The 16,129-nt window shown below is 41.7% G+C and overlaps 1 protein-coding gene across 1 annotated transcript in view; it reads left to right on the forward strand.

Annotated features, from left to right (window-relative positions):
• The first annotated feature begins 553 nt into the window (after positions 1-553).
• ALDH1A1 (aldehyde dehydrogenase 1 family member A1) overlaps positions 554-16,129 on the forward strand; it is a 50,616-nt gene continuing 35,040 nt past the window's right edge. The window contains exon 1 of the mRNA XM_066604170.1: positions 554-709. Within this exon, the coding sequence (XP_066460267.1) occupies positions 641-709 (69 nt within the window). The 5' untranslated portion in view covers positions 554-640. The remainder of the gene's footprint in view (positions 710-16,129) is intronic.

Raw genomic sequence — 16,129 nt, forward strand, 5'->3', positions numbered from 1 at the left:
TAGATATGAGATAGATAGATAGATAGATAGATAGATAGATAGATAGATAGATAGATAGATAGATAGGAGATAGATAGATAGATAGATAGATAGATAGATAGATAGATAGATAGATAGATAGATATGAGATAGATAGATAGAGATGAGATAGATAGATATGAGATAGATAAATAGGTACCGGTAGATAGATATGAGATATATATAGATAATAGAATTAGACAGATATGAGATAGATAATAGAATTAGATAGATAGATAATAAAATTAGATAGATAGATACTAGAATTATATACATAGATATTAAATATATACATAGATAATAGGATTGGATAGATATGAGATAAATAGATATTAAATAGATATATATATATATATGATATAGATAGATAGATACGGTATAGCTGGGACATCACTGTATATATCAGCCAAAGTGAAAGCATACTGGGGGTGGTGCTACTTGTAGAAGTCCTCTTCTTGACTATAAATGGGTTTGTCCAATCCCAGCTTTGTATGCAAATCCTCATGTAACCCAACTGAACTAAAAGACAAAAAAAAGAAAGCCAAGTCCTCAGTCAAGATAAACCCTCAGCTTGACTAATACTGTACTTTATTTCACCTGTGTTGCAGTAAATAAGCTTAACATGTCATCTGAAAAGAAGCGTCCCTCCATGCCTACTCCTCTCAGCAACTTGGAAATCAAATACACCAAGGTAAGCAACCATACATTAAATCTGTTTCTACTGCTCTTTGCATGTTTACACTGCTGGATTTACTAACATGTTAGAAAGATAGAAATATTATATACAAATATTATATTTTTCCAGTATTCTAAAATCTGGCCATATGTGTTTTTTTGTGTGTGCAAAGCCTTTGAGTGCAGCACTGAAGAGGTTAATAGCCTCAGTGCAGGGGTGGTTATGTAAGTGACCTTTTTCAACATAAGCAAACTAGAAATAACACTTAACAAAACATTCACATGCTTACAAGCAGCCTCCAAGTTCACGTTAGGACACTTTCTTTCGCTTGAAAGCAGGCCAAGGTGCTATATAAAATCTTGTATCTGACTCTACTAGAATACAGGCGTAGCAGAGCTAAGTTTGTCATCTGGCATAACTCGGGCAATATGTTACCTGCGGTTTACAGGTAGTGGAAGGACGAATTTAACTCTCTGACATCTGTAAGAAAGACAAGCAGAAGATAGGAGACAAATATGTTCCATTACTCCAAAAAAAGCTATAGTGATTAATGCATAAAGTCTACCCTGCAGCATATGTCAATGCTAACTGAATACTGACCTTGTGTACTCAGACCCTCAAATTGTGCTGGAATGAAGCCCTGGGAATGTCCGCCCTGTTCGGCGAGTTAAGTTTCTTGCAGAATGTCATGCTGAGTGCTCTTAAAACTACTATGGGGCTCAGTGAGCAGGTAGAAAGTTGGTCAATGCTGCAATCTGCTCCTAAATTCAGGGTCTATGTGTCCCGGAGCACAAACAGCGAGGGCGAGCTCCATTACTCCACACGCATGGAATTTTCCTTTAACAATAGTTTCACTGATAACAATGCTTGCACAAGCTTAGACCGGTCTCCATACACCAGAGATAGAGCCTATTAGTATAATTCACTTGCGGTGTTTAAACGTGATGATATTAAAGTATCTGATCGTTCGGAACATTTGATGAATGTACAGTGCGAGCCAAAAATGTAAGTCCGTCATCAACACACGGCAGTGATTATAAAAATGTGCATTCAGATATTTAGGATATGCCCCTAAATATGGGATTGTCTAGTTTAAATCATTGGGTTAAACTGAAAAGTTGTGCAACTTTCACAAAACTTTTTGTCGAAATGTCTACTTGCTGTCAGCGAATGGAAAATTATGCTGAGCTCCCAACTATTTCTTATCATGTGCGCCCACGCAGATACAAATTTGTTAAAGGGAAACTATGGCCACCAAATAGCACTATAAGCTAAGTTCGTTCTGGTGACAGAGTTCTGGAAGATGCATTTTTTTATACTCACCTGTTCCCCCATTCCTATGGTGCCGTAGGAGCCAGCAGAAATTCCACAGCATTTCTATTGTGACCGTATATTATGGCTTTTTTTCCAGCAGTTTTGCACATCTCTGCTGTTTTTCAGTTTCTTTTTCTATTTTATAGCAAAACTGCAATAGAGCGTATCACTCTAATGCACCCCAAGGAGCAATACTTGGCAGCCTCTCTGAATGTTCAAAAATGTTTCAATTCACTGACAGCTGGTAGAGATCTTTAAAAGGGTAAGGAATTGAAACACAAAGTATACTGAAAAGTTGCATAACTTTTTCATTATGCAATGAATAAGCTTTAGGTGAGGGTTTCACAACGATTTTGGCTGCAACAAGCTGTCGCTTGACCAAAATTGCTGTGTTCCGCAGTGACATTGCACTGGCACTGAACCTAATGGGGTCACAGTATCAGTCGCAGGTTGCCACGACCACAAGGTCACGGTTGCAAAAAATTCAGCCATCAGGTTGTCAGTGTAATGGCAATGATAAAAAAAAGTGTAATTACAGTTCCCTGAACCATAAGGCTTTACTCAGCCGAAATGTTGCACCTGCGTTTATGGAATTAAATGATCCTTTTTTGACAATGCACTTTGGAAGGGCCTTCTGCTTCTTCTGATGGTTGGTAATCAGGATTATTATCGCGCATTCACATTTTTCATACGTTTGGAGCGCTGTTCAGCTTTCTTTATGGAGCTCTCTGAAACAAATAGGTTTACAGTTAGTGATGACATGTTCAGCCTTTGCGGTCTTCGACCAGTGTTACTGCAGCTAATCAGAGAGTGGGAGACTCAGAATAGTCAACAGTGTGTGAGTGTGTTACTGAATTTAACCCCTTCCAGTGTGAGTGTTTTACTGAATTTAACCCCTTTCACGCAATGAGTTTTAGGAGCTGAACCTAGTGGATCTAAACATGCATAGGAGCAAAGACCTATTACTAAGTATGGACACTGAGGGGTCTTATTACTAACTGGAGTCACCTAGGGGGTTCTACTACTAAGTGGGTTCACATGGGGTGTCGGTTATTACTAACTGGGGCACACAGAGGGGGTAAGTAAGGCCACAAAGAGAGTCAATATTACAATTTGGGTGGACAGCGGGTTTCCTATTACTAAGTGGGGGCACCCAGGTAGTCCTATTACTAAGTGAGGCCACAAACAGCTTCACGCATGTATCTGCTGCAGGCTTACTGCAGCATAAAACCCGCAGCAAATATGCTGGAAATCTGTAGTGGCTAAGTTCACACCTAAAGTGAATATAACCCATTGATTTCAATGTGTTTGCTCACAAGCTCATATTTTGCGTGCGCAATTTCGTCATGCAAAAAGATTTGCAGCGTATTCTATTTTCCAACGCATTTGCAAAGAGAAATAGAAAATAAGAAACTAATTAGGCTAACTAGCCTTTTCAATGTATGGCTGTGGTTTTTTTTGTGCATGGCAATGCTTAGGATTTGCACGTGCAGAAAGTACAGTAAGAACGCAGATACACAATGCCCGATGTACAAAAACGTGGCGCAAATACTCGTATGCTTGTGTGAATCCAGCCAAATGGTGCAGTTTTACTGTGGTTTTTGTTGCAGATTTACGCAGGTTTGAACCCTTGTACACGGGTACATGCGAGTTGTGCCCAAGACTGTTGGGCGCAGCTTGCATCAGACAGCACACGGACGCATTTCTGTGTGCTGCTTAATACCCATAGGCAGAGGACATTGCATTTCTGATTCTTGTCTGTGATATGGACCAGAGTAGGACGGGACCATGCTCATGGGCCAGTACTTTACAAACCCCATATAGATGTATCAGGCACTAACAGAAACTCCTGCACAGATCTGCCACTTTACTATCATCATCCAAGGTGCAAAGTCGAGTGACACCAAGTCTTGTTTGCTGACAGTAGAGTTTGCTATCAATGCACTGAACAGATCACAAGCACAAACCAGTGACCACTCAATGGGCATGAATCGTTATACACCAAGTTTTGGGATTACGCCATAACCCGGTCACATAACATAGAGAGTTGGGACGTTCCATAACCACATTACTACAGATGATTAATGGAGAAATTATCCTAAATCAAGAAGAAATAAAAGGATCTTCAGAAAAAGAAGAACATTACCTCACCACAGAATTACAAAATATAACTGAACATACCGTAACTGCTATTAATAAGGAGTGTGACATAATTACCCAGGCTAAACCTCTGGCTATTGATCAAAATTCGCTCTTGAAGGAAATGAAAATTACTTAACAAAGAACGACCTGCTCCTTCTGGTACGCAGGCTCATTTAATGGCTTTAGAGAAAAAGAAGGTCATAAAAGGTTATTTATAATGTTTTATACTGCTTAATATGTATATGGTATAGTTATAAAAAACAAGATAGATAAATAGATATGAGGGCTTTTACCCATTAGCATTTTTTTTAAAGCTGCGATATCACTGCGTTTTTTTTATGTGACTTTCTAATGTTAAAATCGCATCGCACAAAAAATGCAGAAGCACAAACTTGAGATTTTTGTGCGATGTGATTTTAACATTAGAAATAGAGATGAGCGAGTATACTCGTTTTGAGTAATTACTCAATTGAGCACCGCGATTTTCGAGTACTTCAGTACTCGGGTGAAAAGATTCGGGGGGCGCCGGGGGGCGGGGGGAGGCGTGGCGGAGGGGGTGGTAGCAGTGGGGAACAGGGGGGATCCCTCTCTCTCCCTCTCCCCCCCACTCCCCACTGCAACCCCCCACTCACCCACGGCGCCCCCCGAATCTTTTCACCTGAGTACGGAAGTACTCGAAAATCGCGGTGCTCGGGGGAAAAAGGGGCGTGGCCGAGTAGGTTCGCTTATCTCTAATTAGAAAGTCCCATTGAAAAAAACAGCGATATCGCAGCTTAAAAAACAACGCTAGTCGGTAAAAGCCCTGAAAGAGACAGATAGATAGATAGATAGATAGATAGATAGATAAAGAGATAGATATGAGATAGATAATAGAGAGATAGATAGATATGAGATAGATATGAGATAGATAGATAGATAGATATGAGATAGATAGATAGATAGATAGATATGAGATAGATAGATAGATAGATAGATAGATAGATAGATAGATAGATAGATAGATAGATAGATAGATAGATATTAGATAGATAGATATGAGATAGATGGATAGATATTAGATATATAGATAGATATGAGATAGATAGATAAATATAATATAGATAGATATGAGATAGATGGATAGATAAAGAGATAGATATGAGATAGATGATAGAGAGATAGATAGATATGAGATAGATAGATAGATATGAGATAGATGATAGATAGATAGATATGAGATAGATAGATAGATAGATATGAGATAGATAGATAGATAGATATTAGATAGATAGATAGATAGATAGATAGATAGATAGATATGAGATAGATAGATAGATAGATATGAGATAGATGGATAGATATGAGATAGATAGATAGATAGATAGATAGATAGATAGATAGATAGATAGATAGATATGAGATAGATGGATAGATATGAGATAGATAGATAGATAGATAGATAGATAAGAGATAGATGGATAGATAGATAGATAGATATGAGATAGATATTAGATATATAGATAGATATGAGATAGATATTAGATAAATAGTTAGATATGAGATAGATAAACATAATATAGATAGATATGAGATAGATATAATATAGATAGATATGAGATAGATGGATAGATAGAAAGATAGATATGAGATAGATAGATGGATAGATAGATAGATATTAGATAGATAGATAGATATGAGATAGATATTAGATAGATAGATATGAGATAGATATTAGATATATAGATAGATTTGAGATAGATATAATATAGATAGATATGAGATAGATAGATAGATAGATAGATAGATAGATAGATAGATAGATAGAGCATTATATAATAGTTTAAAAAGTCTGACATTGACTTGCAGGATTGCTGACTTCCAATAGGTGTCACTGCAGAAGTATTGTTCCATCTTTCCATTTGCATACTTCCCAGAGGAGCACGTGTGACCCTAGATGTCTCCTCACACACCTTCTAGGTGCTCACCATAGGGCTCTCAGACGGACGGATTCTAACTGCGGAATCTGTGATTGCCATCCACTCGGAGGATTCACGGCAAAACGCAAACATTGAAAGGCGTAAATTTTCAATTTTTCCTTCACACTCTTGGATACGAATTGCGTATTCCATGAGCAGAAGAAAAATTGCAGCATGCTCTATTTTGCCACAAACTCCGTGCGGACAGCCTCCATTGAAGTCAATAAAGGAGTCCGAACCAGAATAGCCAATTAGCATTGTGTATGGCCTGCGGGTACCTTTATCATTGCTTAGCAGCGCCTTGGGACATGCAAACAATGAGGAAAACTCTGTACCATACCTAACTGCCGGCAAGCCACCGCAGTCATCCACAATACGTAGAGATATCAGGTACACAGGGTGACCGACCGGAATCTGCTGCAACCACCTGCATGTGGATTCCAACCTGTTCATGTGACCTTAGGATTAAGGAGAAATGATTTTCTTCTTGACACACAGCATATCCGACCCGTCATGCATCTCAATTAGAGCATAAAGACTTTAGCCCAACGCGAAGGTTCAAAATCTCCCATCATGCAGTTGGCTTTCCATGGGAATATATGCTTATGCTCCTTTGTTGAGCATGCAAAATAATGAATCTACTGTGAAGGTGGTTTCACACACGGCTTTTTTTGGAAAAAGTCAGTTTTTGAGTCAGTTTTTCCTGCAGTTCTACGAGTCAACAGCAGAAGTGAATTTAAAAAATATGGGAAACATAAAGTAAGATCTTAAACTTCTCTTTTCTGCTGAATCCATTGGGGTTTGGCTTAAAAAACTGCAACAAAAACTGCTGTGAAAGTTTTCCATAAAAACACTACTAAACCACCCTGATGCAGATTAGAGATAAAAGTTGTTTTTTGTATCCCATACTAGTTGAATACATGTAATATTATTGCAATTGTAACTGGAGGTCATGTTTTTATGTTGTAGAAGGATAATATTGAAGTCTCCACCGTGAGAATTCCTTGGAATGTTTCATTCATACGGATAATGTCACTTGCAGCCCTCTTTTTGATCTGTACCTTTGAATTGTGCAGTTGAAGAATCATTGTCAAGGATTCAGTTTATAGCACTGGTGAACTATGCAGGACAAAGGTCTTCATTCACAGAACCTAGGTGTGGCAGCCTTAGGCACACAATATCCAGTCTCCAGTACAGTAGTTAATACACTTTCCTACAATGCATGGACTTAAATGGCATGAATATATTATGAGAAGAGTCTTCTGTGTTCAAATACTGTTTTCGATTTTATGCTAGATTGAGAAATATTAAGATCGAGCGGTCGATCGATCGATCGATCACAAGTGAAGCTAGGTTTCCCTCCACCGGGGAGAAAAATCAGCTTGCCATCCCCACCCCCTATTTGAAGCGTAAGGTTCGGTTCACACATTGCTGTAGTGTACCAAGCCGATAATAAGCAAGCAGGAAGAACTGACGCACTTCACCACTTTACAGTGAATTGCTGCAGTTTTGCAATATGGTGAATAGGCAACAATTTTGTACATGTGAAGCCAGCCTAAGGCCTCATGCACACTGGCACCCACGGATACTGTGTGGGAAATCCTGCACGGAATCTTCCCGTGCATGCAACCCTGCGCACATGTGCAGTACCGAGGACACCGTGCCGTCGCTTAGGCAGTGACGTGGATCCGCAACACTTCTTCAATGATCATTGCAGAAGTGCCGCGGGAGGGATGGCTTCCATTGACTTTAATAGAAGCCGTCCCTGCATATCTGCTCTACAAATAGAGCATGCTGCGAATTTATTTCGGCACGGAGCGGTTGCAAATAAAATCCGCTGGAGAGAGGAATCCCCACACACATAAATGGGCACATTGAGCAACGGATCGCCCGCTGACAAGCACAAATTCCACTGCTCAATTGGCCTTGTGTGCATAAGGCCTTACTCCGCTTGCTGACCCTCCTCCCACAAATTACTGTAATTAATACCAGCTTTCTACATTATGTCCCTCTGCATAGGAAAGCTATGCTATGAAAGAGAAGGTATACCAACGCAGAAAAACTTTTTGTATATGCAAAAAGGCCATGGGTTTATAGGTGCCTATGGACATGTTCGCCATGGGCTCTAAGAACTTTCCTGGCAATCCGCAAACACAATCACACATCTCTATGAGACTCTACATCATCGATATAATAAAACCTTTTATAAAACACTTCCTCTGAAATGTATAAAATATAAAATAAAAAAACTATAAACTATATAACTATAAAACATAATTTGTTAGGATGGCTATCCGCATCACTCGGTCTAATAAAACCAGTTGGAGCACAACATTTTCTGGAGTAGGGTCATACATTAGAAATTGTTCTAAAACCTCGTTTAAGCCGTATGGGGTATGACTGTTTAGACGATCAATCCAGGAGTTTTTTTTCTTTTTGAGTCTAAGAAAATTCCCATATGGTATCTGTTCTAAGGGTGTAACCGACATATGTGTGGGATTCTTATTGTGGTTTGTCATAAAGTGTCTTGATGCACTGTGATTCTTAACCCCATAGACGATGCTAGACCTGTTTTTATTCATTCTCTCTCTTAGTGGATTAGTGGTTCTTCCCGCATATTTCAACTGACGTGTACATTCCATTAAAAAAACCACAAAGCGGGAGCCACAATCCAGTTGTTGTTTGATTTCAAATGTTGGTTCTTTGTCTACTACTTCTACAATGTTTCTATGGTGTTTGATGTCCCCATGACATTTGCACCTAATCTTGCCACTCGCTCGAGTAATGTGCCTTAGCCGAGTATCTCCCCACTCGTCCCTAAAGATTCAGGGGCCGGCAGGGGGCGGGGAGCGGCGGGGGAGAGCGGGGAGGAACGGAGGGGAGATCTCTCTCTCCCTCTCTCCCGCCCGCTCTGCCCCACTCCCTGCCGCAACTCACCTGTCAGCCACACTGACCCCGTATCTTTAGGGACGAGCGGGGAGATACTCGGCTAAGGCACATTACTCGAGCGAGTAGTGCCTTAGCGAGTATACTCGCTCATCTCTACTTGTCACACTTAAAGGGCGCCCCCCATGTAGAAAAAATGTAGGAGCCCCTCCTTGTATCTTCTTTTTTTCTTGGAACTGTTGAAGCCAGAATATGTTTTAAGGACTTGCTTTTCCTAAATCCCATCCCAGGGTTTTTGGGTAGGACGGTCCTTAATACAGAGTTGCTTTCAAAAGTATTCTACTATGTTTTTATGATTTCTCTAACTTCCCTATGTTGCATATTGTCGCAAGTAAGGAAATGTTTGGTTCACCTAGTACTTTTTTGCTCTTTTTTTCAACTAGGCATTCTACCTGACTCAACTTGCCTGTTTTCTGCAGTGCCACATTCACTAATTGTTTTGGACAGCTTTTCTCTAGAAACCTCCTAAATAAAATACGGGATTGATTTTTATAACTCTCTCCTTTAGTGCAGTTTCTGCAGATTCTTTTGAATTGCCCGTAGGGTTCGTTGGCTTTTCAAGACTTCAGGTGACAACTATTAAAATATAATTAGCTGATGGTGTCTACCTGTTTAAAAAAATGCTTCTGTGCAAATCCTGTTTTGATCTATAAAATCTTTACATCTTAAAACACTATTTACTTATCATGGGAATTTCCTGTAAATTTCAGAACCCAGTTATCCTGGTTAACCCTTTGCAATCCAATTTTGGATTCAGAGTTTCCTAGGGGGCTTTCTCTTGCTGCCATTATACAATAGCACCATCTGCTGGCTAGAGCCAGTACTGTGATATGGGACATGCTGGAGAGGCCCCTGACAACAGAGTGGCCAGTAATATACAGAAAAAATACCCTGCTGGATGTCTTCCGACATCGGAACTGTACAGCCTTCAATCAGAATGTCTTTAGATGTCAGATAGTGGATTGGAAAGGGTTAATACTGCTTATATAGATGGACTGCCCTATCATCATACCTTCCCATATTAATAATATGTCATCTACAGACCTGTGGTAAAATATAATACGTGGATATTCTAAAAACCTGTCTTTAAAAGCCCCCATATATAAGTTTGCATAACTTGGTGCAAATTGGGTGCCCATTGCGGTCCCTCTAGTTTGAATGAAGAAATTGATCTTGATATTTAAAATAATAATTATTTAAAATAAAATAGATAGCTTTCAATAAAAATTTCTGTTCTTTAGGGAGCATTAAAGTGTCAGAATTTAAAAAGTGTTTTATAGCCCATACTCCTTTATCATGGGGTTATATTTGTATATAAAGATGTTACACCATAGGTTGCCCACACTTTCCATTTCACAAACTTAATAGTTTTAACCAGGTGACCAGTATAAAGCTGCTAAAAGACAAGCCTTTACTCAATAGTTCCCTCTTACTTGCTGTTAGGGTGTGTTGGGAGATGTTCAATATGCCTCCCTGGGTACCACTTTCTACATTCATACTTTTTTTTCCTCCAATATATTTTGATTGAGATGTCAGGTTATACATCACCGAAAAGATTTTACAGTTTGCAATTAGTTATTAAACCTATACATCAAACTTTTGCCTCCTGCAAAAGAAAAATATACTTAAACTTGCGTTTAAAGGAAAAGAAAAGTGGGTGGGTGGGAGAGAAGGGAGGGATCGGAGAGATACATTTCCAAAACAACACAAATTATGATTTTCTGTGTTCTGGACTTTTGCTGTAATACCTCTAGGTTTTACTTTTATCCCTGTTTTACTACTTTAAATCATCCCATTTTGATGCTGTGTAACCGAGGTTGCCAAGTTTCTTCAAAGCTAAGTATCTTGTTTTGTCTTAGGGCAAATAATTTTTCATACGAACAATGTTCTGAGAGCACATTACCAGTAATTAGATTTTGCGTTGAAGGCACGTTAGGGGATTTCCAACCTTTGGCTATCAGCTGCTTAACACAGAGTAAAATATATGATATATGCTATAAGCTTCCTTTGTTGGGGGGGGGGGTTATCTCCTCCATGCCTAACAGCAGTATGGCCACTTGCGGTTTCAGTTTACTTTTTATACCCGTAACCTTAAAAATTTTCGTAAACACCGAATTCCACAAGGAGAGGATCGGTGGGCACCTCCAAAATATATCGAAGAGGGATCCCTCCTCCCTACATTCTCTCAAGCATGTTCCAGTGGTACCAGGAAAAAGTCTAGCTAAACCCGTAGGAAAATAATACCATCTTGTTACCACCTTTTGGTGCACCTCCAATGAGCTAGAACTTTTGTGAGCCCATTTTCATTTGTGGGTATTGGAGTAAGTCGCAGCTGGTGAGATTCGTTTCTTTACGCAGTTTATCAAAAGGTTTAAGATCAGAATTTTCCTGTATGTCTGAAATGAAACGTATCCCCTTTTTCTTCCAGCTTTTTATTGTTATATTGGGGATTAGTAGCTCTAAAGTTTAGATTGGGATAGGTGCTTGCTTTCTGGGGTAGTGGGATTTGGAAATTCTTACCAGATGGATCCATGCTTTTACTGAGGCTTTAAAGGGGTTCTGTCATTACAATCTGTATTTTTTTTCTCCAGTAAATCTGCCCTGCCGACACAGCCTGTGGTAAATAACACATACAAAACGTTTTTTTTCAGTAGTTGTACTTACCTAATCTCCATTTTTCACCTCCATGCTCTGTTTACATGTTCAGCCCCTCCTGCTAGAAGGTCATCTCCCAGCACCCCTTGCTGTGCTGACCACTTCTGCCCTCACAAAGCTACTTCCGCCCATCCAGTGATCTAGTGCAGTGAATAGAGCTTGCAGTCCCCCAAAATCTGCTAGAGTTTCTCCCTGCCTCTCTGTCCCTGAACACCCATCGCTTCCAGATCTTCCTTACCATCTCACAGTAGTTACTCACAGCAATCATTCACAGTAGTCACTCCACATGGTAAAACAGGAAACACATACCTGTCTTTTTTCCCCTTTGAATATTCCCCATGTAATGTATTGTATGAGTGTATGTATATATAAATGTATCTGTGTATATGTATCAAGATGCATATGGATATATATATACACACACTTACACCTGTGTGCGGCTGCCCTCAGAGAGATAAAAACCTGCACAACAGTGTGCGCAATTACACTTACATCTATGTAAAGCTGGTCTTATTGTATGTATGTATGTCCTGTTGTAACGCCTCTAGCTTGAATACAAGATGTGATACGGGGGGCATGGAGGCTCTAGTACCCTGTTGTACCGCCTCTAGCTTGGATACAAGATGTGATACGGGGGGCATGGAGGCTCTAGTACCCTGTTGTACCGCCTCTAGCTTGGATACAAAATGTGATACGGGCAGGCGTGGAGGCTCTAGTATCCTGTTGTACCTCCTATATTTTGGATACAAGATGCGATACGGGCAGGCATGGAAGCTCTAGTACCCTGTTGTACTGCCTCTAGCTTGGATACAAAATGTGATACGGGCAGGCGTGGAGGCTCTAGTACCCTGTTGTACTGCCTCTAGCTTGGATACAAGGTGTGATACAGGCAGGCATGGAGGCTCTAGTACCCTGTTGTACAGCCTCTAGCTTGGATACAAGATGTGATACAGGCAGGCATGGAGGCTCTAGTGCCCTGTTGTACCGCCTCTATCTTGCATACAAGATGTGATACAGGTGGGCATGGAGGCTCTAGTACCCTGTTGTACCACCTCTAGCTTGGTTACAAGATGTGATACGGGCAGGCATGGAGGCTCTAGTGCCCTGTTGTACCGCCTCTAGCTGGGATACAAGATGTGATATGGGTGAACATGGAGGCTCTGGTACCCTGTTGTAACGCCTCTAGCTTGAATACAAGATGTGATATGGGTGGGCACGCTGCCACATGGGATGCATTATGCATTGACACTTGAGGGACACGATAATAGCATGCTGACAATAGAGGGCAAAATATTCCCTTATGTCTTTAGTGATGTTACATTCATTCTCTTCGGCTGATTTTACATAAGTGAGCACTATTTCAGTCCAAGTAACTCAGACCAACATTGCGCAAGGCAAATATGCAAGTGCTATGCGCTTTGTGAGAACAATGCATTGTGATGTGCGTGTATATATGTGTGTATATACACACACACACACGTAGATATATGTATGTATATGCGTGTATATACACAAGCAGAGAGAGACACACACACACAAGATATGTATTAAAAAAAAAAATCCTATGGCCTCCTAAATGTATGTTTGTATATACATACATATACATATATATATATTATATATACACACACACATATATATGTATATACAAACATACATTTAGGAGGCCATAAGATTTTTTTTTATACATATTTTGTGTGTGCGTGCATTACAATACTTGTCCTGCCACCTGTGTTTATTGTTTTTATTGCCGTGCATCCACCCCTTTGCAAAAAAAATCTTACAGCCCTTTTAGGCCTCATGTCCACGGGGAAAATCAGATCCGCTGCAGATTCTCCATGGAGAATCTGCAGCGGATCCCTCCTGCCCCGCGGACATGAGCGCCGAAAATAGCAATTTAAAGCATTTACCTTTCCGGCGCGGGCGACGAAGCTCTGCTCTTCCTCACGGCCGGATCTTCATTTTCGGCCGGCGGATGAATTCCTGACGCCGGCGGCACGTCGCCGGCACGTCGTCGACGTGCCGCGCGCATGCGCTGGGCACATCCGCCGAGCCGAAGCAAGGGAGATGCGGCCGTGAGGAAGAGAAGAGCTTCGCGGTCCGCTGCGGGTGAGTAAATGCTTTAAATTCCTATTTTAGGTCTCCCGCGGATCCGGACAGCTTCCATAGGCTTCAATAGAAGCCCGCGGGAGCCGTCCCCGCGGGAGACCCGCATGAAAATGGAGCATGGTCCAGATTTTTTCATGCTCCATTTTTTTTAAAATCACTTTTATTGACGATCCGCGGGTATTTATGTACCCGCGGGTGGTCAATGCATCCCTATGGGATGCGGATCCGCATGCAGGAAATCCGCTGCGGATCCTAAATCCTATTTTCCCCGTGGACATGAGCCCTAAATGTATGTATGTGCGGGGGGGGGGGAGGATGGAAGAGCCAGGAGCAGGAACTGAGCTCTCGCCCCTTGCCACTATTTGCAATGAGAGGGGTGGGATGGGGGCGGAGCTAAGCGACATGACTTAGCTCCTCCCCCGTCTGGCCCCCTCCTATTGCAAATAGTGCAGAGGGGCGGAGAGGAGGCAGAGAGGGGGCGGGAGCTCAGTTCCTGCTCCTGGCTCTTCCATCCCCCCCCCCTGCAGTCAAGGACACCGTATATCGGCTCAGCGTGAAAACCAAACCGATATACGCTCGTCTGAATCTACCCCTACACTGCTAAGCCATGAAGCAATCATGTTGGGCGCCCCCACACATCCCGCCAGCGCTGCCGCCACAGTCCCTGCTGCCGATGCCACGGATCACATGCAATGCTGGCCAATTTGCCCTGCTGATGCTCTGCTCTCCGGCGTCGCTCTCCGTCCCCTGTTGTCACACTCCCCTGCGGCGCTGTAGCCTCCACTATTGGTCCGCTGCTCCAGCTGTGTCGTTCCCCTGCTGTGAGCCTCCGCTGTTGTACCGCTGCTCTGTTTTCTCCCCTGATGCTCCGGCGCTGAAGGACTCCCACTCTGAAGCTCCCTTGTGTCGCAGGAGCCTCTGCTGCTGGCCCGCTGCTCTGCTTTGTCCCTTGATGCTCCGGCGCCGTCGGGCCCCCGCTCTGAACCTCCTCTGCGCTTCCGCTGCTGTGCCTTCTCCCCTGTGCCTTCCAGTACCCCCTATCAATGCACCCAGCCAATGAGGAAGTGGGGGCGTCACCTGGCTGTCAAGCAGCCCAACAGTGGTCTACACCCAATACTTCCCATGGCGAAAGGGACACCAACCGTGTATTCCGCACTTCCTGCCTGGGCAATGAACGCTACGTCACTAGTGACGTATGCGTACATTGATATTCAGGAAGCAGAATGTAGCGCAATGTACGTTGCATCACCGGATCCAGCTAAATCAGGCAGCTACATGTCACGTGACACAGGCTGCTAGACGATCCAGGAGAAGATTTGGGAGGAGAAGAGGAGAGGTAAGGTTGCCTGGGGTGCAATAGGTAAGTATATATTTTTTTGTTTTTAATGACAGAACCCCTTTAATAGTAGGGAAATTTGGTAATTGTATGTTTGGGTTGAGTGTAGCTGCCAGTAAAACAGTTCGAAGATCCCAGCCCCATCCTAGGTGTCTTTCAATTTCTGGCCAACTTATGGTAACTAAAGGTGTGCACCAGGCTCTAATTTGTTTTATTAAATTGGCTCTATAGTATGCTGTGAGATTTGGGACACCCATTCCACCCCTTAGAGGAATAGAGTATGGAAGCTGCTAATCTTGGTGTATTTCCCTTCCATATGAATGACATCATTTGGTTTTGGAGCGCTTTTAGATATTTCTGGGGGAGAGGGATCGTCATGGTTCTAAAAATATAAAGAATTTTTGGGAGTACCATCATTTTGTAGAGTACTATTCTCCCCAACCACGAGGGTTCCACTTTGTCAAATGTAGCTAGTTCTTTTTGTAGTGAGCCAAGCATTAAGTTGAAATTCATTGCAGGCATACCGCTAAGGGGGAGGGAGATTTTTATTCCCAAATACAGAACCTGTCCCGATTCCCAAGAATAAGGAAATTCTTTTTTAATGATCTCCTTGAAAGTTTTGGGGATGTTAAGAGAATTGTGGGAGTTAATTTTGTAATATGAGATTTGCCCAAATCTGTTTATTACTTTGATTACTGCCTGGAGAGAGGACAATGGATGGGTTATAAGCACCACTACATCATCTGCAAATAACCCAATTTTATGCTGACGGAGTGGTAGAAACACACCCCACATCTCAAGCTCCATCTTTATTTTTGTCTCTACATCCATACTTTTGATCTTTTTGAGGCGTTTCCAGTTTACCTCTTCTTCTACGTCTCCTTCTTTCTTGATGTTCATTTTGTTGGGAAGTATTGATGAAAAGAAGGAAGTGATTTTGGTTGTTCGGAGGCGTTTCTTAGATACTGCAGTTAGCAT

This window comes from Eleutherodactylus coqui, chromosome 5 (genome assembly GCF_035609145.1).
Source record: "Eleutherodactylus coqui strain aEleCoq1 chromosome 5, aEleCoq1.hap1, whole genome shotgun sequence".
In the NCBI taxonomy this organism is placed as follows: Eukaryota; Metazoa; Chordata; class Amphibia; order Anura; family Eleutherodactylidae; genus Eleutherodactylus; species Eleutherodactylus coqui.